Below are 27,125 nucleotides of genomic sequence, written 5' to 3'. Positions count from 1 at the left end.
CACTTATAAATGGATAGCAGCTGTAAAGTAAAGGATAACCATGCTACAATCCACAGCCGCAGAGTGGCCAGGTAACAAGGAGAGCCAAAACAAGGATGGGGATGCATGTATTTCCCTGGGAAAGGGAAGTAAAAGAGATCTCGTGGGTAGAATGGGGGGTCAGTGCAGATGGGGACATGATAGATAGGGTTGTGGAGGTGGACACAGGGGGAGAGTATTAAAAGAGACACCTTGATGGTGCTATATTCTGGAGTAAAGTAGAAACCTGGTGTAAGGGAAACTCCTGCAATTCTACAAAGGTGGCTGTAGCTAAGACTCCTAGAAATAATGGACACATGGTCTACACTGGCCATCTTTGCAATAAGATTGGTAACTACCCCACTTGTCATCTGGGAGCCTTCCTTCAGTGACTGATGGAAACAGCAAAACAAAACAAAAGATTATTTATAAATATGATGAAGAATACTTGATTTGATTATTTTGAAATTAGGTAAAATAATAGTATTAGTTTTAAAAAATCTATTAATCTACTTTTAAATATAAATAAAAGTGTTCTATTATCTTTACTATCAGTGCCTGTCTAAATCAAATAAAATAATTAATACAGACATCTGTAATTTTTCATAAGCATCCTAGATGGGTGTCATAACTAAAAGATAGGTGGAAAGTGATAGGTTAATAACTTCCAAAGTCCTGCTTTTAATATGTTCCTGAGCTGTGCCTACCAATAGAGAAATATTATGTAACTGCTGACCTCCTGATAGCAACCAGGCTACAAGCATGAGATAAAATCTACCCAGTTTATAACCTGAACCTTGTGACATGACTCCCTATTCCAAACTATGTGCAAAGAAACTTTCTAAAACTACTTGGAATGTTTTTCATACATTGTCCATGTCAGGTATTAGAGTATACTGTTAGAGGAAGTAGAAAAGTTGTGCAGTAATGAGTAAATAGAATTTAACTATTCCAGGTTGTCACTATTATTTGTCTTTTTTTTTTTTTTTTGTAATTGCATCTAGTCTCCACACATTAGCAAACAGCATCTGATCTCTAAGAAAACACAACTTCTCCAAAGAAAGCAACCAGATGCTCTCAAAAGCAGCTTTGGTATCAGAAAACAGAAGTTAAACATTTTGATGTCACAAAGAGAAATACATGATTTTAAAGCACATTTGTTTATGCCCACACAGGGCCTGTTATGCTATAGTATTTTTATTTTTGTTTTGAAAGTGAGTAGGTGATTTTTCAAGTGCCAACCATATCAGTACAGCTCCTAACACATATAAGAATGGCTGAGCTGCTCCCACAAATAGTATCCTCGCATCTACACCACGAAATCTTGTGTTTCCAAACTAGCTGGGACACAAACATGTTCAAAATTGAACTAATTTGAAAATCTGCTTCCATTAAACATATTCTCTCATCAGACAAGAATCAGGAAAACAAGACAATGCAAAACCAAATCATTAAATAAGCTCTCTCCAAAAGTAAATGTATGTAACTCAGAAGTAATTAAGAAGGAGTAAGTCCTACTGAGATTTATTCAACACTAATATAAAACGTCACATCTTCTACAGCAGACTATATATTTCTTTTCCAGAAGTCTAGTTTTTATTCATTTAAAGTGTTTTAATACCAACATAAATAGTCATTTGAGGTTTTATTTTGGCCACTCTCAAAAGTTCTCACAAATTTCAGTATTTGGTAATGTGACTTAATGAGGCTTTAAAGTAATAGAATAGGATTTTAAATAGAAGAGTAGAGATGATCCTAATTCTCAGGAATCTCATTCAACAAAAGAAATAATATATTGTGGTTATGTAGCTCAACCCTTCTCATAGAGGCAATTTCCTATGATGAATATGAAGGAAAATAAACAGTCTCCATAAAAAGAGTAAAACTAAAGAGCAGCAAAACAGAGGGGCGTGCAGACACTGACTTGGCACATACCTTTCTCTCTCTCCTTCAGTGAGGTCATATAAGCGGTTGGCACCTCCATCAGCACAGGCTCTGAAGAGAGCTTCAAATAAAAAGAATATAAATTATTTCAGTACAAATGGCAAAGCACAGTGTTGTGAACATACTGAAACATAAATGCTCAGAAGACCCGTGGATCCTGAGATTCACCTTATAGCACTTCTGTCATTATTACAGTGACTTTACAGCCAGGTGGTGGCATACCCCTTTAATCCGAGCACTCAGAAGGCAGAGGGAGGCAGATCGTTGTGAGTTAAAGGTCAGCTTAGTCTACAAGAGTTAGTTCCAGCCTGGTCTTCCTGTAGGGGCTATACTCCCCCCAATACTGCCTCTCTCTTCCTATCTGACCCAGCTTGCATCCATACCCCCCCCTTCTGCCTCCCTCCCGTCTTCGGGCACATAATATCACCCAGCTCAGCCTGTTTGGGTGCTGGGACCCAATTGTGAGGGCAAGCGGGCTGGCGGTAGTTCCTTTGTCTCAATACCCAACCAGCAAGGAGATCTAATCTCGGCACCAGGAGAGCCATCACTGGGAACCTTCATCTGGCGATGGATGGAAATAGAGACAGAGACCCACATTGGAGTACCGGAATGAGCTCCCAAGGTCCCAGTGAGGAGCAGAAGGAGGGAGAACATGAGCAAGGAAGTCAGGACCACGAGGGGTGCACCCACACACTGAGACAGAGGGACTGATCTATTGGGAGCTCAGCAAGGCCAGCTGGACTGGAACTGAAAAAGCATGGGATAAAACCGGACTCTCTGAACATGGCGGACAATGAGGACAATGAAGCCAAGGACAATGGCACTGGGTTTTGATCCTACTTCATGTTCTGGCTTTGTAGGAGCCTAGGCAGTTCGGATGCTCACCTTCCTAGACCTAGATGGAGGGGGGAGGACCTTGGACTTTCCACAGTGCAGGGAACCCTGACTGCTCTTCGGACTGGAGAGGGAGGGGGAAAGGACTTTTATGATATTAGTTGCTAATTTATAAAGCTTTTTAAAAAATAAAATTAAAATAAAAAACTAACACTATAGAATTGGATAAAACAAACAGAAGGAAGGGAGCCCTTGAGAAGACACAAGAAAAAGAAACTCACTCGTTCTCACACTCAGGAATCCGATAAAAACAATAAACTGAAAGAGATAATCTATATGTAAAGGGCTGGTGCAGAGCTGTTCATGCTGCCTGGAATCCTTCATGTGAGTTTCGATCATGTTGATTTAGAGGATCTTGGCTTCATTTACTTATTTTAAAAAAATCTTTGCCCTAGGGGTTCAGATCAAACTAATTTTTTAACCCTGTAGCATAGGAGTGGATGCAAGATATTAGTGATTTAACAGGATTTTATGGCAATTTCTTTAATATACCAAAGCCTGTCATCTGTCCCTAACAACTACTAAAAACGAAACCACTAAGTATATTAGTTACTTTTTCATTGTGGATCTATACAAGAGGAATCAGTAATAATGATGCCATAAACCTAAGTGAATGCTGCCTTGACAATTCACCCACCTAAGAAATTTGTCCCAGGCAAGGCACAGAATGTGACCAGATTATATGCCAAAATACTACATGAATCGTGTATAGCCCAGTTGCTTATAGACTCCTATCTGCAGGTTTCCACTCTGTATTACCCTCAACAACACTGTCTTCCAGGCTCCTAACAGAACAGCCTAAGTTCTGCTTATAGAATTAAACTGCTTTTCTAGTCTTACACTCCAATGTCTTCCACACTAAGACATCAGCATGAGAAAATGTCTGGGATAGCAATGGCTTCAGAAGAAACAAACTACCCTATTGACCTACTTCTTCATTTTAAAACCATCATATCAACTTTTGTGTGCAAATTTAACATAATATTTTTTTAAAAAAATTAGAATATTTGATTCAAAATTTTTATGTGTTAACATATCTAACCAACCCCATATATAGGCACAACAGCACCAAAGTCTATTTTTCCATGTTCCCTGTTACAAAGAAAATAAAATACAAGTCAAGTGGGTAAACATACACTCAGTTATAGCTTGAGACTCTTTATCTATGCAGTAGTTTCATTAAACAACTAGTAATTAAATAATTACATCCTACAATACATGAATACATTCGACATTCAGGAAACAGTTTTCTCTGATTTTTTCGTTAGAATTTTTTAAAATATAAAAGCTTACATTCTCAGAAAAGAACAGCCCAAGGTAGTACAGAATATTAAATGAAAACAAGAGTTTTCATAAAATCAACTAATAGGGATGACTAATTTCACTAACTGCCCAAAATATTTTATATGGACTGGAATCCAGGTTCATATTATGCTAAGAATATAACTGACAGAAGATCATAGAATCTGTAGCACATTCCCCACATGTCAAAATCATCATAAGCGAAGAGAGAGAAATGAACTTACATAAAATGTAGTATAATATCACTGACTGGGGAGAATAAAAAGACTGATTAATAGAAACAGATGGTAAACGATCAGTAATTACCCTCAGAGTATAAAAAGTAATTCCCCATAAACAAAATTAACAAGTACATGAGCTCTTTTATGTAAAAATTTATTTACTAAGCAATATAAAATGTAAGAAATAGTGTTTAATTGATGAAGATTAACAAGTAGAATGATATTAATTTTCATACAATAGTACACAGCAAACATCAGCTGACTTCAACATCTAAGTCTTTTTAAGAGCCAGGGTAGAGCTCAGAGATAAGAGTGCTGACCTAGCATGTATGGGGCATGGTTTTATTCCCCACTGACATCAGAAGCAATTAGGCACATTTACATTTGGTAGGCATCCAAGCTCATTTTGAAGTAGAAGAAAATAGAGCAAGGAGCCAATGTGTGTAACGTCCTTTAGACTAACAAAAGCTTCATATGCAATGAACAGTGAAAGATCAGCTTTTAAAAGAATGCATTAACAAATCCAGTTCATATAAAATTCCTGTTATTTTTGTCAACAACTACATTTAACTTGATGGATTTAGAGCAGTTTATGAAAAGCGAGAAACATGGTAACTACATTTATCCATGTTTACTATGTTTTAAATAGAAACCTGAGCTAGAATACTCATGAGGAGATGTACAGACTACCCTCTCATTACACACAAACTAGAAATGAGGATTTATTCCATCTGAAGGAAAAAAGAAATCTAGTTTTCAAGTAATGTGATTCCCATAAGGTACCACAAACAATATTCTTTATTTTTTTAATGCTTCATTCACAAAACGTCTTCAAATTTTACAAGTATAGAAATAAATTTGCATTTAAAAAGAAAATGAAGACTATGACAAACAATGATGACATGGGTTCACAAATAGCAATTTGAAAACTGTGCAACACACATGACCAACAAAGGGAATGACTGTGTAACATGACCAGAAGTAGAGGGCACTCTAGAGGAGGAGCAGATAAATCACAATAAATCCAACTAAAAATGCTCATTCATCATAATTAAAATTGTACTAAGAATTCCTGCATGAGTTATCTCTTAATGTAAAATGTCTGTTAGCTTATATAGCAAAATTCTTGCAGATTAGCCAAGTAATGGCTGAACAATTGCTTATTATGCTTCAAGTTGATAAACATCTGATGACTAAAATACACTAAAAATCACTGGGGCAACTTTTCTATTTCAACAGTTCTGGTATGTTAAAGATAACTTTAAATGGTTTTTTTTTTTAATCCAGCATTTAGCAATATTTACAAAAAAAAAAAAAAAACCTGTACTCACAATTACAGGCAAATTGGCTATTTCAAAATCTTCTGTTGAATAAAGTGGAGCAAAAATAATTTGACTTACTGCAAAATATACTATTGAAGTAATTTCAAGTATTTATACGGGGAAAAACAGACAGAGAAGAGGAGGAGGAGGAGAGGGAAAGAAATCTTGCCATTTTAGTAACTTATAAGAACACTGGAGTTCAAATTTGATCTCAGGTTCTATAAGCACTAGCTAGTCCAGTGACTTTAAGTCAAGCCCAACAACTCTGATTCTAATGGGAAATCATCAAAATTACTAGAGTGTATTCCACTTAATTAATAAAATATCCAGAACTCACAGAAAGACAATGTAAATAAAACAGAGACTCAGGAAGATACTGTGCTATTGATGAAACTCTATCTCAGAGAAAGGCCTGTACATTTATGCTACTTTCAAAAGTACTTCCCCTTTGATGCAGAAATTCTGTATCACTAACATAAACACCTGTCAAGATGGACAAGACAGTAAGCATAAGGATAATTGCTGCTGCATGTATGTTATAATGGAAAACACAGCAGCAGACATACAGGCCCATTGTGTGAATATTGGTAGTTGTATAGTACTCCTCACATTCAACCATCAAGAAAGTTGCTTTTATATCTTTATTTATTTTATTGTATGAATGTTTTGCCTTCAGGTAAGTCTGTTTGCCAAGTATATGTCTGGTCACCATGTAGGTCAGAAGAAGGTATCAGATTCTATGGAATAGGAGTGTCTTAGTTAGGGTTTCTATTCCTGTGAAGAGACACCATGACCACAGCAACTCTTATAATGGAAAACATTTAATTGTAATGACTCACTTAAAAGTTTCAGAAGTTTGCTCCATTATTGTCATGGCAGGGAACACAGCAGCATGAATGCCAATAGGGTGGAAGAGAAGGAGCTGAGAGTTCTTACATCTTGACTAACAAGCAACAGGAAGTGCTCTGAGGTACTAGGCAGTATTTTCAGCATATATGACACCTCAAAGTCCACCTCCATAAAGGTACTCTTCCTTTAACAATGCCACACCTCCCTAACACTCCTTTGGGAGCCCATTTTCTTTCAAATCACCACAAGGAGTTACATGCACTCTGGCACTGTATAGGTGCTCAGAATTGAACTCTGGTCCTCTGCAAGAATAGTCAGGGCTCTTAACCATTTAGCCATCTCACCCAGCCTCCTAGCATATTATTTTATATAAGAAATTCTTTTTAAAAATTACTTCTTGTTTAGGTTTTCCAGTAAATAGCAACTCAGAGAGAATACTATAAACAAACCTAAAAAACTAAATATCTGATACAGACTTCCATATCAAGATTATGGATTGGTTAATCACTAATCACTGATTACCAATACTGAAAAGTAGACACTAGACTTAATTCCCTAAGGAAACTCATGCCAACAAAAGAGTGGGGAAGGCACACAAAAATGGCTACATGGAACACTGGAAAGCACCCTTCCAAAACTTCACTATTTTAGTATATAAGATGGCATGATGTGATGTGGGAAGGTCATTTGTCAATCTGTTGTTTCATTGGTTAATCAATAAAGAAAACTGTTTGACTTGATAGGTCAGAAAATTAGGTAGGTGGAGTAAACAGAACAGAATGCTGGGAGAAGTGAGGCAGACACAATGAAGCTCTGACCCAAGATGGACGTAGGCTAGAATCTTCCTGGTAAGTCACCACCTTGTGGTGCTACACACATTAAGAGAAATGGGTTAACCTAGATATGAGAATTAGCCAGTAAGAGGCTAGAGCTAATGGGCCAGGTAGTGTTTAAATGAATACAATTTGTGTGTTGTTATTTCGGGGCATAAGCTAGCCAGGCGCCTGGGAGCTGGTTGGCAGGAAGCAGCCCGCAGCTCCTTCAACAATGATGAACTGTCCTGTGACCTTCCTAAAAGGTTAATGAACTTCATTTTTGATCAAGCCCTTCAAGTCGTATTTTTTTTTATTTTTTATTTTTTTTCAAGTCGTATTTTTTAGTTCAATCATAAGATCAGCTGTCTATTCCTCAAAGTAACTGTTTAATAGTGAATATTTAAAGACAATAGGGATGGAATAATGACATTTAAGCACTGTTGATTTGAAACTTTTTTTTACAAGGGATATAAATTATACTGAATTTTAATTTGAAACTCAAACTGACAAGAAAACAGAAAGTTGAGGTTAAAGCTCAGTGGTAGAACACTTGCTTAGTTTGTGTGAAATCTCAGTATCAATCTCCAAAACACAGGGAGGCAGTCATGCACACATATGAAGAAGGACAAGAAAAAATATACTTATATATTTGTAGAATAGCAAAAATAATTCAGGATAATCCCTATTTGGGGGAAAGGGATGAAACACTTCATTAGGCAGAAAGATGAGTGATTCCCAGTCAGAGACAAGGTAACTTTTCAGGTTTCCTCTTTTCCTGCCATGCAGCTTGAGACTGGGAATGTGGTACTACATAGTCTGCCATCCTGTCCCAAGCAAGAACATGATAAGAAAGTGAGAACGCAAGCCTGAACACACTGAGTTCCCACTGTCATGACTAAAGCCACACACTAGTCTTAGCTGTGAGTTAATAAATTCTCTCTCTGGCTGTGGCAAGTTTGAGTTGAGTTCTATGCCACTTAAGATATAAAAGAGCCCAAACTTGCACAAATATTAATTTTAAAGACACAGTCCTCAGATCTATTGAAACAAGCTCTTAGAAAGAGGCATCATGCCTGTGACTGGTATGTAAACCACTAGCAATGCCTTGGATACAGCCCAAGTCTCTTAGTCCTGGACATGGTAAAAAGAGGTGGATTAGTGTACTTTCTCTTCCAAGGTTTTATTTCATGTAGAAAAAAAAAAAAGCTTTTACTCAGAAATTCATACAAATATATTCTCTTTTAAAGAAATAACAATTTACTTTTCTTAGAGGAGCACTGAAATGCACATAAAATTAATGGCTATTTTGATATCTTTTTTAAGGCTTTAGATGGAAGGTCGTACTTAAAATATATTTATGTGTAGTTATCAAGAAAGCTCACATTATTTGTAATATTCTTCAGATAATGAGTAGAATATTCATTAAATTTTAGTCAAGTCAGTAGCACAACATTGTCCTTATTTCAAATGAAAATCAAGTGGTATTTATACTGAGCATCAATATGCACACTTCTGCATCAGCCCTAATGACCTGCTTCATGCCACGTAATGGAGGTTTCTATTACCTTTTAGTAAATATTGCTGTGTAAATTCTATTATCCTTTCTCTCTCCTCCTTCCCTACTAATGTACTGCAGAGATGAAGTATGACATCTAGTCTTCCATGATACTATTTATAAAGTCTACAATAAAATACCTCTTTAATTCTGGGTTTCACCAACTATCTAATTACTAAGAAATCTCACAAAAATCACCTACTCCCAGGCTTCACTGTATCACCTAGTACAGAGAAAATTTTATTAAAAAATGGCAAGGCTCATTATGTATAAAAACTGGTAGTTAATGTAGATAAATAAAATTATCTTGTATGTATAAAGATCATATGTATTTCATTAACTAAATATGGGACTGTTACATGTGGGAGATACAAAACAGTGCTTCTCTCTGTAATATTTCTACCACTGAGCCAGTTCTCCAGGCCATAGTCAATTGTTTAGTTTTCTATTTGCACAGGCAATTTCATAACTGTTTTTCTTTGTAACATGTTGTTTGTTATCTCACTATTCTTATGAACAAAATTCAGTGGCTACATTATTTTTAAGTGCTTAGAAACTCATTCTGTTCTGTATGGATTGATTTTTGTCATCAAATTTTTATTTCCAAATTGACATAATGATTTTACACTAATTAAGTACAAATGTCTGGTAAATAAAATTTTCTCCCCCATGGGTGGGGGGGGGGGTAAAGGCCCATGAACTCTCAAACCTTACATTTTCACTAGTAACCAGCAACTCTTTAGGGACAGGACAGCAAATATGAACACAATCCATAGTGAATAAAGCAAGCACAGAAGAGATCATATTTGGCATTATAAAGCTTGGTAAGGTCACACTTGGGGTCTTTGCTGAGTGCTTCTCTAGATGCTGAAGGATATTCACTATTCCTGACCTCTATACATTACATGTCAACAGCACCCTGTTGTGGTTATGGCAACTGGATATACCTGCCAAGGTCAAATCCCACTAGCAGTCATTTCAAGTTGGGAAGGAGGGCACCACTCCTCAGCAGGCTGACAGCACACAACTGTAAGGAAGACACAAAATTTCCACCCTACAGCACACAGCTGTAAGGAAGACACATTGCTATGCCATAGAATTTCCAACTTAAACTAATTTCAAGAAGCTACATTACCTAGCTACAAAAGGCAGGGAAATTAACAAGGTAATTATAAACTAGCTAAACTGACTTTATAGCTATTTAATATACACCTCATATTTCCTCAAGGCTCTGTAACCAAATTACTAACACTAGAGACAGCTGAAGTCAAGACCTTCTGACTGTCCTCCAGGATTGACTGAGTTGTAGGATATTTTTATGCTGTGTGTACATAAATTGCTGTGATTGGTGTAATAGAAAGTTCTACGGCCAATAGCTAGGCAGGAGGGATAGGCAGGACTTCCAGGTAGTGAGAGAAGGAGGAGATAATCCAGGCATGCAGGAGTTATCGGCCAGAGGTGGAGGAAGCAGGATGGGCAGTACAGAGATGAGGTAATGAGCCTCATGGGAAAACATATATTTAAAAAATATGGGTTAATTTAGGTTGTAAAAAATAACTAGGAACAAGCCAAGGCTAATGCTGAACTTTTATCACTGAGTCTCTGTGTCATAGTTTGTGGGTGGGTCATCCTGATGAAAAATTACTACTATACCGAGTGATTCACATAATTTCGCTAGTTGATGAGTATCAGCTATCTCACCCCTCCTTCCGTGAACAGTAAACCTGTGAAAGGGTAGTTTCTGTTGACCATTTCACTGCACAGTGCACAATTATCCATAAGAGGCAGCGACACTATAAAGACAGGAGTCAGGAATCTATGAATATAGTGAGAAAAATGCCTACAACTAGCAAGAGAAGCAGGTACAGAAGACTCAAAGATGGTGGTTCACTCACTTAGCAAAAATGTAACAGCTTTTAAGTAAAGCTTTGAAATAAAAATCAATTTGATGATAAAAATATGCTGATCAATGAATATAAATTAAATACAGGAGATGGTTGGCCAATGGAATCAAATAGAAAACCTGGATATTAAACGACAAACCTATAAACACTTGATTTTCGACAAAGGAGCTAAAAGTATACAATGGAAGAAAGAAAGCATCTTCAACAAATGGTGCTGGCATAACTGGATGTCAACCTGTAGAAGAATGAAAAAAGATCCATATCTATCACCATGCACAAAACTCAAGTCCAAATGGATTAAAGACCTTAATATCAATCTGAACTCACTGAAGCTGACAGAAGAGAAAGTGGGAAGTAGTCTACAACATATGGACACAGGAGACCACTTCTTATGTATAACCCCAGTAGCACAGACAATAAGGGCAACATTGAATAAATGGGACCTCCTGAAACTGAGAAGCTTCTGTAAAGCAAAGGACACTGTCATTAAGACAAAAAGGCAACCTACTGATTGGGAGATCTTCACCAACCCTGCAACAGACAAATGTCTGATCTCCAAAATATATAAAGAACTCAAGAAACTAGACTTTAAAAGGATAATTAACCCAATTAAAAAATGGGGCACTGAACTGAACAGAGAATTCTCAATTGAAGAAGTTCAAATGGCCAAAAGACACTTAAGGTCATGCTCAACCTCCTTAGCAATCAGGGAAATGCAAATCAAAACAACTTTGAGATACCATCTTACACCTGTCAGAATGGCTAAAATCAAAAACACCAATGATAGCCTTTGCTGGAGAGGATGTGGAGTAAGGGGTACACTCATCCATTGCTGGTGGGAATGCAAACTTGTGCAACCACTTTGATAATCAGTGTGGCGGTTTCTTAGGAAATTCGGGATCAACCTACCCCAGGATCCAGCAATATCACTCCTGGGAATATACCCAAGAGATGGTCTATCATACTACAAAAGCATTTGTTCAACTATGTTCATAGCAGCATTGTTTGTAATAGCCAGAACCTGGAAATAACCTAAATGCTCCTCAATGGAAGAATGGATGAAGAAAGTGTGGAATATATACGCATTAGAGTACCACTCAAAGGTAAAAAACAATGACATCTTGAATTTTGCATGCAAATGGATGAAAATAGAAAACACTATCCTGAGTGCAGTAACCCAGACCCAAAAAGACGAATATGGCATGTACTCACTCATTAGTGGATTCTAGCCATAAATAAAGGACATTGAGCCTATAATCCGTGATCCTAGAGAAGCTAAATATGGTGAACCCCCCCCCCCTAAAAAAAAAACATGTAGTTTTCCTCCTGGATATTGGAAGTATACAAGATTTCCAGGCAAAAATTGAGAGCTTGGGGGTGGGGGAAGAGTGGATATGGGAGCAGGGAAGTATATATCTTAATTAAGGGAGCCATTTTAGGGTTGGCAAGAGACTTGACTCTAGAGGAGTTCCCAGGTGTCCAAGGAGATGTCCCCAGCTTGTTCCTTGAGCAGATGAAGAGAGGGCGCCTGAACTGGCCCTATACTATAGCCACTCTGATGAATATCTTGCATATCAACATAGAACCTTCATCTGGCGATGAATGGAGATAGAGACGGAAACCCACACTGGAGCACTGGACTGAGCTCCCAAGGTCCAAATATGGAGCAGAAGGAGAGAGAACATGAGCAAGGAAGTCAGGACCACGAGGGGTGTGCCCTCCCACTGTGATGGTGGGGATGATCTAATGGGAATTCACCAAGGTCAGCTGAACTGGGACTGATGGAGCATGTGATCAAACCAGACTCTCTGAACATGTCTCACAAGGAGGGCTGACTGAGAAGCCAAGGACAATGGCACTGGGTTTTGATTCTACTGCATGTACTGGCTTTGTGGGAACTTAGTCTGTTTGGATGCTCACCTTCCTAGAATTGGATGGAGGGGGGAAGGACCTTGCACTTCCCACAAGGCAGGAACCCTGACTGCTCTTTGGACTGGAGAGAAAGGGGGATGGGGAATCGGAGAAGGGGGAATGGGAGGAGGGGGAATGAAATGGGAGGAGGTGAAGAGGTGAAAATTTTAATAATAATAATATAATAAAATAAAAAATAAAAAAAATCACAGTAAAAAGAGATTCAGTATACAAGGAAGTCATTATTAGCTTTAATTTAAAGCCATGTACTTGCTCATTTATTCAATAAAGATCTCTGGACATTGTAAGAAAATTACAGGAAATAATAGTCCAGTGAAAGTAGATTAAAAATTCTTCAACACAAGTTTACACATCAAATTCAACTACACATAAAGAGATCATTCACCACCATTGAGTGAGATTTACAGACCCTTAGATAACAGGGTAATTATGCAAATCAGTGAGAAACATAGCCTTAAAAGAGAAAGAGCAAAACTATGCAATCCTTCGGATAGATGGAGAAAGAACCTTTGAATACAACAAAAACCCTATGTAAAAAATTCTACAATAAAAGACATAAGGGAATGTAGCTCAACTCAATCAGTCATACATGAAAAGCCCTCAATTAGCATTATTTGAACTCAACAGCTAAAATACTGATGTTTTCCTTTAAAATCAGAAACAAGAAAAGGATGGCCACAATTACTACCTCACTTTGACATAATATTGAAAGTTTCAGCCAAAATAATAAAAAGTTTGAATTAGTACATTATCGAAACCTAAACTAGCTCCCATGTCCAATGGGTTGTTAAGACTACATTCTTTGTTAGACCACCAAGCATTAAGGATTGCTTTATTAAAGAAAGGAAGAGATGGGGTTGAGGTGAAAGTGATTTGTGAAAGTAGCTGTAACATGAAAGTGAATCTAGGAAGAGAACAGCTACTACAGATTGCTGGAAAGGCCTCAGTAGAAAGACTAACTGGAAACACTCATTCTGCAGAACTTGGAACTCACTGCAATGTGCCTGTGATAGTGCTGGGGAAACACACACTTTGCAAAATCACAAATGAAGGCACTTGACAAGACAAGGGCACGAGAATGGAAGGAAACGTCTCTTCTTCCAGTTATGCCCCCTTTAATCCCTCTGCAGACACTGCTAAGCATCTCATTTCTTGCAATGGAGAAACACCAGCAGTCTCTGCATCAAGGGATAGAGGAGAAATCTTAATAGGCACAGGTCTATCATTAGAGTCTAAGAAATTAAGACTCATTTGGAGCTAAGAGAAAGTTAATAGACAACTCATAACACACATATAATGTTCTTATTTTATTATATTTTCAAACTCCCATGGTGAACACTTACCCAACTGGTTAAATGTCCTAAGCAATCCTAACTGGTCTCTTTCCTTCCCACATTGTTACTCTGTCTCCTAAAACCTCTCTGGCCCAATGCAATACCCTGTACAGGGCAGCTGGTATCCTAAAGGTGCTTGAACTGAATTAAACACACCATGGCCTAAATGCCTCTCAAACAACCAGGCCAGGCCATATTTTTAAAAACCAACATTTTTTAATCCTATGAGGATATAAAAGTCCCATGAGGCACTGAGTTTATTAAGCATTTTTCATACTGGGATCAGTACTAAAATCTTGCCCTGAAATACAGAATGAAGAAGATTTGATTTAAAATGCCCCTTTGGATCTATATACTTCAAAAGGATGTGCATCTCCATCTGGGCCTCCTTTTGCAGCAAATAACTGAAATAATTCATATGAAGGGAAACAAAAAAGGAAAAATATCCCTTGTGGCTTAATCCTAAATTTTCACTCTCTAACTTATGTAGCATATATCTCAAAGAAATGTTCTAAATGTATAAAATGTATCATGTACACCAAAATACAGAGATGAACAAAGAGCACAACTCACTTGTACCCTACACCTACCTTTGCCAAGTGTCACCATTCAACTTCAGATTGCTATGATCCTAAAAAAACCTTCTATTCCCTAAATTGCCACCCCCATACCCAACAGATCACCATGCCCTAATCAGCATACCCACTGTTCTAGATTTAAGATTCACTCTCACAGCTTGTGGATAGGTGTTCGGTTTTGTTTTTTATGTCATGTGCTTTTAACCATGAGCAATATGTAATATTTTGTAAATATGTAAATTTTTAAGCAAGGCGTTCAAATATTTTCTTTTATCGTTGAATATTATGATGCAAGAGATTTCAACTTCAAATATAGATTCATCTGACTCATACAGATTTAATGAATTCATCAAAAGATTTATATTTTAATAATTCTGCAATTAATATCCCTAAGCATGATTCTACACATATGGAATGTCTTCTTTCTGGATGTCAAATACCTAAATGAATAGTCACCAGGTCCTAGAATGGGCACATTACTAATTTTACTACATCATACCAGATCATTTCTCATAATGACTACACTAATCTACACCAAGTGAAATTTTATTAGATAGTAAAAAACTTAACCAGACTCATGGCTTCTGTTTGTATTAAAGGGGAATGTATAGGGCATGCTTATAAATTAGATCCTAATTACTATGGAATATGCCCCTCAGTGTATAGGACACGTGAATGGGTTGACAGTCAAATGCTCTGCATTAAAGTCTTGGATGGTAAGTGAACCTTGGATAGAGATTGGCACCCTCTCAATTTCCTTCATTAGAAGTCCCCAACAATAAACCTTTGGCAAATTATTTCTTCAAAGCCTGTGACTTACTCTGTGCCTTGACTTGATGGAAATGTGCAGAATATTCTGGCCTAAGGGTCCTGTTTATGGCTAATGAATCTTAGTTCTCTTTACAAAAGGCATTAATATCATTCATGACTTGCATCAAGCATCTTAATAAATCCCCTTGTATACTATATGCATTTATTCATGCATACATTCATTGGTACACATTGAAAGTCAATTAAACATGACAAGGAGTTAAGTACCACAAAACCCAAGCACAGTTCCAACGTTCAGGAGTATATAGTCTCCAACTAAGCTGTATAACACAAAGGACACCAGTCAAGTGTGATGCTGATTATCTGAGAAGCAGCTGTGTCATCTTCAAGTGTCAAGTACACACTAGATTAATAGAAAATAAAAAGTACACTAAACTAGACCATTAATAAATTTTTACATTTGTTATATTTTGAAAAGACTATATTCTGATGCTTATTCAAGGAGATATAAATTATTTTTTCCTGTTTCCTTTTTCTACTAAGGCCAGAAGTTTTAAACTTACAAATGTGGCTCACCTTATTTTAAGCAAGTATACCCAATAAGAAGAGAGGAAAGCATAACTAAGCATAACCAAGCAAGATGATTCCCAGATATAAAACTGTACAGAAACAAGTCATCATCAGGAGGAGACACAGCAAACTTGCAGGTTACTTGAGCATCATGTAAAGTTGGAAGATCTTACTCACCCTTATCACACACACACAAAAACAGTTAACTACGGATGATGACTATGCCAGCTTGGTTCAATACAGCATATTCGTACTATCTAATCATATTACATAACAGCATATTGAATGTCTTGAATATACAGAATAAAACACATACAATACAAATGAATAAATCAAAGCAATTAAGTTGAATGTGTGCATCTCAGCAGAAACCATTGCCACACTCAGTAGTAACAGTAGGGCTATACTATACCTTACATGTATGAGTTAGCTAGGTGAGAGAGGGCAGGGAATGAAACAATCCCAAGCACAACCAAGGAGTCAGAGACAGCAAAAATGAACAAAAGTAGGAAGAACTGCTCACAGCAACCCTGGTAATCCTAGGCTCATGGCAATATGTATATTTTTTACTTTAGATATTAAAATAATGTACAGAATATACAGGAAATAATATTTTATCCATTATCTTGTTTTATATAATCATCAAAACTACTATCAGAATTGCCAAAACTAAGTGATAAGCATCTTTACAAATACTCACTAGAGATATAAGTCACCATAATCCCAAGAGGTCAAACAGATATTTTAGTATCTGAGCTTCTTGACTCAATCCTGTACAGAATAGGTACCTTTTATTTCAGTAACCTTTAAAAAGGTATATAGGCAATATAGCTATATTTTCTCTGATTTAGACCCAGGAGATCTTATATTGCTTACACAATGTTTCTCTGTGTAATCCAGTATGGCCTGGAACTATGTAGGCCAGGTTTACCTTAAATCCATAGTGATTTCCCTGATTCGTTTCCTGAGTGCTAGGTATGAAGTTGTGAGCAACAATGACTGGCTCCTCTTTTGAAGTTTTGCTTCATACTTTTTCAGTTGTGGAATTAAATGGATACAAGATTAAAAGTTCAATCAAGAGCTGGCAAATGATCCTTAAAATGATGCATATACAAGAATGCCTTTGAGTTCTCATTCTACTCCTGTCTCAAGCACCAAGCATCTCTAAAAGCTAGTTTTCATGAATATACATAAAATTAAGGAAAATACAGTCAATGGAAGAATAAAAAGAGCAAGAGGATTTGCTGTGGATGAAAGATTTTAATAAGACTTAAAAAGCAGAATTAACTTCAGCAGCTGGAAGTTATATTGGGCTCACACCAAAGGAACGTTGCTGCTGCTGTTTGCAAACGTGATGGATGAGAGCAGCTTGCAATAGTGATGGATACAAATAAATATTTCATCACAAAAATGTGTTCTATTGTTGTATTTGTAAATTTCAAACAATTATAAGGGCTGCACAGCAGCACAGGCTGTTAATCATTTTCATCCGCATGTAGTCATTTTGTTCTCCTTTTCTCCTTCTGTGAAACTACTCCATTCACTGGGCTACAGGGAATTGAAAACTGCTTTTCTAATGATAAAATAAAAACAGCCACCTTCTTTCCAACTAACAGAATTATGTACATCTTTTCAATTGCATTTGATCCTTAGAACTTGAAATACTACAATAATCTGCTAACACTGAGTGATTCAATAATAAAATCCAGAAGGAAGAGCAGAAAGGGAAATACACCCTTTTAAAGATGCATTCCAGCTTGTTTCAATAATTCATAAAATATATGACCTCATAAATGCACAAAGAAGTACAATATAGCCCACAGAAATGAACAGAGATGGAAATATTGATACTATAATATTTTTTTAATAAACACACTAACAAGATGTGCCCTCCAAACAAACAAAACTCCTCATAGTACAGCAGTGCCCTATGTTTTTATCATCAAACCATCATAGAACTAGAGTCTAGACTGTGAGGTTTAATCCTCAGTAAAACCACAGCAGGAAGAATAATCAGCAGGCAGTTAAAGAAAAGGATGGAGAGAGCTGAGAAGTCAGATTCTAAGTCTACTCAGCAGGAATCTTCTGATATGTGGGCACATAGACCAAAGGATATGAAAAGAGCAAAATCTTCTTTGAAGACACACAAAGATGTCTCTTGCCTTTTTTCTATCCCAAACAAATTAATGAAAAATAAAAACAAACAAAATAAACCCCCCAAAACTACAAAAACAAAACAAGAAATAGAAATTTGACCTCAGATAAAACCTGGGCAAAATTTCTTGGCAGTCACATTATGATGTGGGACTTCCCTCTGTATGCTTGAATACAATTGGTTAATTAATAAAGAAACTGCTTTGGGCCTATAACAGAGCTATAGGGGAACAGGGCTAGGTGGGGAAAACTAAGCTGAATGCTGGGAGAAAAGAGGCAGAGGCAGAGAGAAGCCATGGAGCCGCTGGTGACAGTCGCTGGGATCTTTACCCAGTAAGCCACAGTCACGTGGCAATATACAGATTAATAGAAATGGGTTAAATTAACATAAGAGTTAGCCAATAAGAAGCTAGAGCTAATGGGCCAACCAGTGATTTAATTAATACAGCTTTTGTGTGATTACTTCGGGTCTAAGCTAGCTGGGTGGCTGGGAACCAACCAGTGACCTCCCCCCAACAGCATTATTTATAAAGAGTTGCTAAACGCAGTGAAACTCAATCTTGGGTATAAGAAGATGCCAGAGGTCGCGGCTATATATTCAGATCCAAGACCAAGGCAGGAGACCCTGTGGCTCAGGCACAATGGAAGAGGCTGAACTGCAAATCAACCTGTGGCAGTCAGTGCCTTGGCTACAGCCATTAAGCCTCCATTAGCCATCCCCTGTATTCCTACAGCTCCCAGTCCTGGAATTTAGGGAGAAGTGCTGCCATTTCTATTACCCTAGCCCAGCTGCCCAGGGACATGAACTCATTGAGAACTTAGAGGTCAATGGAAAAAGGAACACAAGGACCTAGAGTAGACAAGGGGGGAGAGAGGAAGAGGGAGAGGGAGAGGGGGAGGGAGGGAGGGAGGGAGGGAGGGAGGGAGGGAGGGAGGGAGGGAGGGAAGGAGGGAGGGAGGGAGGGAGGGAGGGAGGGACGGAGAAATGAGGGAAGAAAGCATGCGGGATGGGGTGGGGTGTGTGACAGGAAAAAATAAGCTTAAAAGGGGGGGAAGAAACAAGAAAAATACTGCCTCCAAGTCAATAACATTCGTGACTGGAAATGTCACTAAAACCCACAGGACTTCAAGAAAACCTAAAACCATTCACATACAAGACCTCTTGAAAGAAATGTGAAAAGCTAAGAAAATAAGTCACAAGGTTAAAAGTGTGAAAAATTAGATCAAAACAAGAAATTACTTAATCACTAAAGATCCACTAAAGGGCAAGGAAGACAAAAATGAAGAGAACAAAAGCAAATGAAAACTAAGAACTAATTACAAACGATTAAAAACATGAAGCAAAATTGCTGTGCTGCTAGGGATAAATCCAGAGCCTCGTTTACAGTGCTCAAGCACTATAACACAACCTAGGTGCCTAAAAGTTTAATTACACTTGTACACCCTCTCTGCAAGAGGACTACAGAGCTAATAAAAAGCAAGCTTTCCCACATAAACAGAAGCGTTAAACATGCAGACATCAGTACATTGGAACACACTGCTCAAGAGTGGAAAGGCCCTGAGAAAGAAGCATTCTAAAAGATCCTCTGGTGGAAAAAATATCACCCTGTACTTAGAAAATTATACAGAAACATTATACTTGAATGAAGATGAAACTTAAGGCTGTAGTAAGCTAGATGCAGAAACTAAATGATTGATCCAGTGAAAAAAATGTCCCGGGCTACTAGAGATAGGAATGGTGGAGAAGGGGATAAGGCAGAAATTGAGTACCAAAACAAAGAGACAAGAAATTAGTTTGAGTTTCTTATAGTCTATGGAGGGCAATTTTTGGCACAACAAGTGAAATATAATACAAAACAACAGAACAAGCTTTAATATCCAAAGAAACAAAAATAATCTAAAATATGGAAGATCATATTGCCTTGAGTTGATCAATACACACTGAAAACATGTCCTGAAGTATCATATACCTAATACAGATATATAGATATTGTTACATCCTAATAAACAAACTACACAATAAGTATTTAAGCATTCCTTAGTAGGTGGCTAGAGATAGCTCAGAGGTTAAGATTATTTGCTGCTTTTGCAGAGAATTTAATTTCTAAAACTCACATCACAATGACCTTTAGTTTCTTACTTCCAAGATGTCCCTCCCTCCCTCCCTCCCTCCCTACCTCCCTCCCTCCCTCCCTCTCATGCACACACACACATACACACACTCACAGATACACACACACAGACCCACATAAATGATAGAGGAACGGATGGACAGATAGACAGACAGATAGACAGACAGACAGATTAAAAAGGGAAAAAAAGGACTTTTGGGAAGCTAGAAACATATCTTAGGGACAGAATGCCTATTTAGTATGCATGAGGCTTCAAGTTTTGGCCCAATGCATAGGCACAGACACAAAAATCTCTTAAGATCTTAGGAAACAAAAATGTAACTAAACTGTTCTTCAGCTGAAAAGAAAAAGTATTTTAAAGCTCATAAAATTTCATTCCCATAGTTTCTTAAAAATACTACCAGAAAACAAAAACAAATCTCCATAGAAAAAATGCTATATGTCTCATTCTTCACCTTTTATTTTACAAACTTTCTCCTCCCCGCTCGTGCTCATAGCCACAGCACTCTGTAGTCCAAACACTCATTTCTCCGCAGGCTCTCCTCACTCACTCAGCACCACTCTCCTGTTGTCCCTGCCTCCACACCCCAGCCCTTCACCAAAACTCTGCTCAAGCAGTGTCCCCAAGCTTCCCTGCTGTCCTTCTTCTGGATTTGGCTTCTCTTCTCTAAGTATCACATGTGGTAAATGTATGTAAGCCTAGCAATTTCAATAGGCTGAAAATGGGCAACAACATAGGCTGTAACTGTAGAAAAAGAAAAAGAGGCGTCATATTAATAAGGAAAGGATCATTTCCCATTGTTTAATCCAACAACATGGTACAGAAATAGAAAAAATGAGTGAGCTAGGATTAAATAAAACAGAGCAAATACATTAATCTGGAAACAGTGGTTCTACATATACATCAAAACTGTAAAAACCAAGCATGTCTGTAAACCACGAAGAAACATTACGAAAATTCCAGTACTCCAGATATGATACACAAGCCAGATATTACTCCATAATAAAGCAAAAAAACATGAATTGATGCTAAAATAAAAATACTGAAAACCTCTGAGTGTTGAATTTTATTTTTCTTTCAACTTTAGGTCTAACAGGAAAGAAACATAGATGGGAGAGATTTTACTTGACTGAACTAATTATTTGGAAGAAAAATGAAAATTCTTTTTAGTGCCATGGAGATACAAAAACAAGTCATTTAAAAGATACAATCCCGAAAAGCAAAAAAAAAAAAAAAAAATGGAAAAACTGAATTATAAAAATTGTCACCACAGTGACCCCAATTCATCATCCAGGTCTAACAAGGGCATCCATGTATGTGCTCAAAATGATTTCACCATGTAAAACATATACATAACAAGAGAATTAAGAGAACTAGAGAAACAGTAGGGTGTATGGGTACCAGAGCCTCCTATATTAATGGCCCACCAAAATACAGAAATCAGAGAAAATCCTGAAAAGCTAATTGGATACAAAGATTCACTAAGAACACTAAGAGTACACACCAGAACATAGGTACAGGTTCTCGAACATGAATCATAAAGAAAATGATCTTGGTGAAAGACATATGACTTTAACACATGAATAGGACACTATGAACATGCAACAGTCAAACTGTGTCATCAACCATCATTGGACAAGGTGTGCAAGTGGAGAAAGCAATAACACTCAACTTTACCCACACACAGGAACTGATTTGGGGTTATCAAAAAATATAAATAAGAAAATTAAATACAACATTCTAAAACAAGCCTTGGAAGGAATTCTTTCTAATTGATAAAAATATTTTAAGAAATTTCAATTTTGTGCTCTCTTCAGGAGCACAAATACTAAAATTGAAACAATAGAGATTAGTCTTGTCCCTGCACAAAGATGACACACAAATTCGTGAAACATTCCATATTTTTAGAGCTGAAAAAGCCTTTGACAAAATACAACATTCGTTCATGATAAAGGTCTCAGAGAGAGCAAGGATGCAAGGAACATACCTAAAAATAATAAAGGCAATATACAACAAGCCAACAGCAAGCATCAATCTAAATGGAAAGAAATTCTAAACAATCCTACTGAAATGAGGAACAAGAAAATGTTATCTACTCTCTCCATATCTATTCAATATAGTAATTGAGGTTCTAGTTAATAATAACTAGAAAACAGGAGATCAATAGGATACATGACAGAAAAGAAGAAGTCAAACTTTCACTATTTACCTATTTACTGATGACATGATAGTTTACATAAGTGACCCCAAAAATTCTACCAAGGAACCTCTGGGACGCATAAACTCCTTCAGGAATGCAGCACATTTTAATACAGTATTAACTCAAAAAAATCAGTAGCCCTCCTTTATACAAATGATAAATGGGTTGAGAAAGAAAACAGAGAATCATCACCCTTCACAATAGCCACAAATAACATAAAATATCTTGGAATATCTTTAAACAAACAAGTGGAAGACCTGAATGACAAGGACTTTTAAGCCTTTGAAGAAAAAAAATTGAAGACGATACCAGAAATTGGAAATATCTCCTATGCTCTTGGGTAGGCAGAATTAACATAGTAAAAATGGCAATCTTAACCAAAAGCAATCTACAGATTCAATGCAATGCCCAGCAAAATTCTTCACAGAACTTGAAGGAACAATACTCAACTTCATACAGAAAAGCAAAAAACAGAGGATATCAAAAACAATCCTATGCAATAAAAGAATTTCTGTAGACATCACAATTCCTGACTTCAAACTCTACTACAGAGCTACTGCACTGAAAACAGCCTGATATTGGCATAAAAACAGACAGGAGAACCAATAGAAACAAATCAAAGACTCAGATATCAATCCACACACCTACAAACACCTGATTTTTGATAAAGAAGCAAAAAATATAAAATGGAAAATAAGAAAGCATATTCAACAAATGGTGCTGGAATAACTGAATATCAACATGTAGAAGAATGAAAATAGGCTCAAATCTATCACCATGCACAAAACTCAAGTCCAAATGGATCAAAGATCTCAACATAAAGCCAACTACACTAAACCTCATAGAAGAGAAAGTGGGAAGTACACTTACTTGAATACATTGGCACAGAAGACCACTTCCTAAATAAAAACCCAGTAGCAACAACACTGAGAGCAACAATTAATAAATGGGAACTCCTGAAACTGAAAAGCTTATGTAAAGCAAAGGACACGGTTAACAAAACAAAACGACAGCCTACAGAATGGAAAAAGATCTTCACCAACCCCACATCAGACAGAGTGTTGATCTCCAAAATAGACAAAGAATTCAAGAAATTGGTCATCAAAGAACAAATAATCCAATAAAAAAAATGGAGTATAAACCTACACGAAGAACTCTTCAACAGACGAATCTGAAATGGCTGAAAGACACTTAGGAAATGCTCAATATCCTTAGTCATCAGATAAATGCAAATCAAAACAACTCAGAGATTCCACCTTATACCTGTAAGAATGGCTAAGATCAAAATCACTGATGACAGCTCATGCTGGAGAGGATTGGAAGGAAACACTTCTGCATTGCTGGTCAGAGTACAAGCTGGTACAGCCACTTTGGAAATCAGGGTGGTGATTTCTCAGAAAATCAGGAAACAACCAACCTCAAGACTTAACAATACTACTTTTGGGTATATATCCAAAGGATGCTCATTCATACCAAAAGGACATGTGTTCAACTATGTTCATAGCAGCATCATTATTTGTCATAGCCAGAACATGGAAACAGCTTAAATGCCCCTCAGCCAAAGAATGAATAAAGAACATGTGGTACATTTACACAATGGAGTACTACACAGCAGAAAAAAATGACATACTGAAATTTGCAGGCAAATAAAAGGATCTAGAAAACATCATATTCAGTGGTATAAACCAAACCCAGATAGACAAATAAAATATGTACTTCATAAGAAGTTTCTAGACATAAAGCAAAGAAAAACCAGCCTACAAATCACAACCCCAGAGAACCTAGACAACAAAGAGCACCCTAAGAGAGACATACATGGATCTAATAATCTATGTGGGAAGTACAAAAAGACAAGATCTCCTGAGTAAATTGGGATCATGGGGATCATGGGAGAGGGTAGAATGTAATGGGTGAGGGAGGGAGGAGAGGAGAGAAAAATATATAGCTCAATAAAAATAACAAAGAAACGAAAAATGGAAGAAAAAAATTATATATATTTTTTTTTATAAAAAAACAGTGCTGCTTATGTACTTAGTGAGAAAACTGGGCCTTGTCTTCCCCAGCATTTTAAATGACAAAGGTTCTCCTGGTATTACTGGGCTAGGGTTAGCAAGTAAAAGCTGTACATATTTAAGACTGGCAGCATAATATTTTATATGCATATATATTGTGAAAGCTTCCTATAATGAACTGAATTACCATATTCATCACTTCACATAAGTAACTGATGTAGGTGGGTCTTCTTTCTATGTGTTGCTTCCATTGGTTAATTAATAAAAAACTGCTTGGCCTGATAGGTCAGAACATAGGTGGGTGGAGTAGACAGAACAGAATGCTAGGAGAAAGAAAGCAGAGTCAGGCATATGCCATGATTCTCTGACCCAAGATGGACGCAGGTTAGGATCTTTCCCAGTAAGCCACCACTTTGTGGTGCTACACAGATTACTAAATATGGGTTAAAGCAAGATGTGAGAATTAGCTAATAAGAGGCTGAAACTAATGGGCCAGGCAATGTTTAAATGAATACAGTTTCAGTGTAATTATTTTCGGTAAAGCTAGCCGGCAGCCGGGAGCTGGGCGGCAGAAAGTGGCCCGCAGCTCCTTCTACAAGTAACTACTATTTCCAATAAAAATTATTCAAAATTCTCATTGAACATAAGTAACATAAGGAGCCAGAAGCACGAGGAGCCTCTGCACATGAACAGCCCCTATACACATGATTCAAGAAGGAATGATTCACCCTATGAAGATGGAGTCACAGAGTGGAATGCCACTGGGTTAAAACTGGGTGATGGCCATACCCACCTCTTGAATGAAGTGACTGCTGATGTACTTATACAATTTATAAACACTTATCAATTAGCATACTTAACTGCATCAACTCACCATAAACAAATATTACCTCAAACTTTAAAAACAAAATAAAGCACATGCAAATTCCATAGTCCCTATGAATGTGGTTTGGACATTTTTAGCCCACAAACTCTATCAGGTGAGAATAAAGACTATTTATAGTTAAAGATAACTAAATTAGGCTAACTATCATAATTAAAGTCTAAAATTAAAGATTTAAAAACATAAGTTTGCTGGCTTAACTTATTGTAAACCTGGGACCCATTCCCATCATTACAAGCCACAGTCAGTGTGTTTTGTTCCCTAATTAAATTGTCTGAACTCAAATACAGATTGACTACACCTAAGACACTAACACAAAAGGACGTATTAAATAGTAACACTGAAAAAGATGTTAAAAAAAACTATCAATTTAACACTGATACTATGTATTTTATCCTCTAGAAAACTAGAAGTCTTTTACATACTCAACTACATTAATTAAAAAGAAAACAAACAACAAAATTTCACAAACATAAAACAATAAACAAAGTCATGGTACTGCAGGCATTCATTCTTAAGAATAAATATTTGATTCACAAATAATTTAGACAATATCCAAGTGACCACATTGTAGGCTACGTCCTTCCAACTGCAGTTCTGTGAGAATACTCAATTGAGACTCTTTTTTCAAGATCCTACAGCGTGAGCATGCATTCTCTCTCTCTCTCTCTCTCTCTCTCTCTCTCTCTCTCTCTCTCTCTCTCTCTCTCACACACACACACACACACACACACCACACACACACACACACAGTGTTCTGTGGCTTTAGAAAAACATTTGTGATTTGATAATGTCTGATAATGGGCAGATGTAAAAACCCTGTTGCATTATTAGGTGCATAATATTTTTCTCCATCCAATTTTAGAACAATGTCATCAGTATTCAGGCTACCAAGAAAAATGTAAACATTCTTCCGGCAGATAAATAGTGAGCTCTGTTGAAGTGAAGCACGTTTAATGTCTGTCTGGAGATGATGCAGGGTTTTGAATAAGGACCTTGGCTCCTCAGGCCATGAAAAATTTCCTCATTGGGCAAGGGGAACACTGTACAAATACATGTAAAAAAATCTCAGAATATGTAATTATAGAAAACATTTCACTACCTATGAAGATTATACAAAGACTTTATAGATCTTTGTATTTCTTATGCCTGAAATTCTGTTCATAAGTCGAAGCAACGGTGGCCTGGGGATACACATGCATATTCAGAGTGTGTTGTCATACTCTTAGAAATCTAAGAATGTGGTCCAGAAAAAAGTCAATAACAATATCCTAACAATTATTGAAACAGGAAAAAGGAATTATTTCACACATTTTGCCAATGAATTTACTGCAACTAGGACACATGTCTTCACAAACAGCTCTGACTTTCATGGTTGCAAAAAATTGCAAACTTAAAATACCCTGATTTTATTTTATTCACAAAAGCAATTTTCCCTACTTAATATTATGTATAGAGCCTATACTTTCTTCATCTGGTAAATTTTATATTGCAGATTTAATCAACATTTTGTGAAGCTGAAAATATTCAATAGCTTATGCTCTCCAAAGAGTGTCCATCAAACGATGCCACTAAGCACCAACAAGATAACTAGGAGGGATGGAAACTGAATCTTAAGATTTACATGGCCAAAGTTGGCTGATTGCTACCATTGTCCAAACAGCACAATACCAGGAAAGTTAGGAGTGCAAGCTGAGAAGCTTTATCATTGCTCATCTTTCTGGAACTTACCTG

At 37.0% G+C, this 27,125-nt stretch overlaps 1 protein-coding gene and 1 non-coding gene across 4 annotated transcripts in view; one reads left to right on the top strand and one right to left on the bottom strand.

The window, feature by feature from the left end:
* Tpk1 (thiamin pyrophosphokinase 1) overlaps window positions 1-27,125 on the bottom strand; it is a 325,255-nt gene that overhangs the window by 220,712 nt on the left and 77,418 nt on the right. For all 3 annotated transcript variants that reach the window (XM_057790101.1, XM_057790118.1, XM_057790110.1), the window contains one exon: window positions 1,954-2,023. In XM_057790101.1, the coding sequence (XP_057646084.1) occupies window positions 1,954-2,023 (70 nt within the window). The remainder of the gene's footprint in view (window positions 1-1,953; window positions 2,024-27,125) is intronic.
* Window positions 22,101-22,202, top strand: LOC130889495 (U6 spliceosomal RNA). The gene has a single exon (XR_009058589.1). It is a non-coding gene; the product is annotated as a U6 spliceosomal RNA (small nuclear RNA).

The sequence above is a fragment of the Chionomys nivalis genome, chromosome 1 (assembly GCF_950005125.1).
Source record: "Chionomys nivalis chromosome 1, mChiNiv1.1, whole genome shotgun sequence".
Taxonomy (NCBI): Eukaryota; Metazoa; Chordata; class Mammalia; order Rodentia; family Cricetidae; genus Chionomys; species Chionomys nivalis.
Note: the sequence above shows the minus strand (reverse complement) of the source record. Positions and strands in the feature narration are given on the sequence as shown.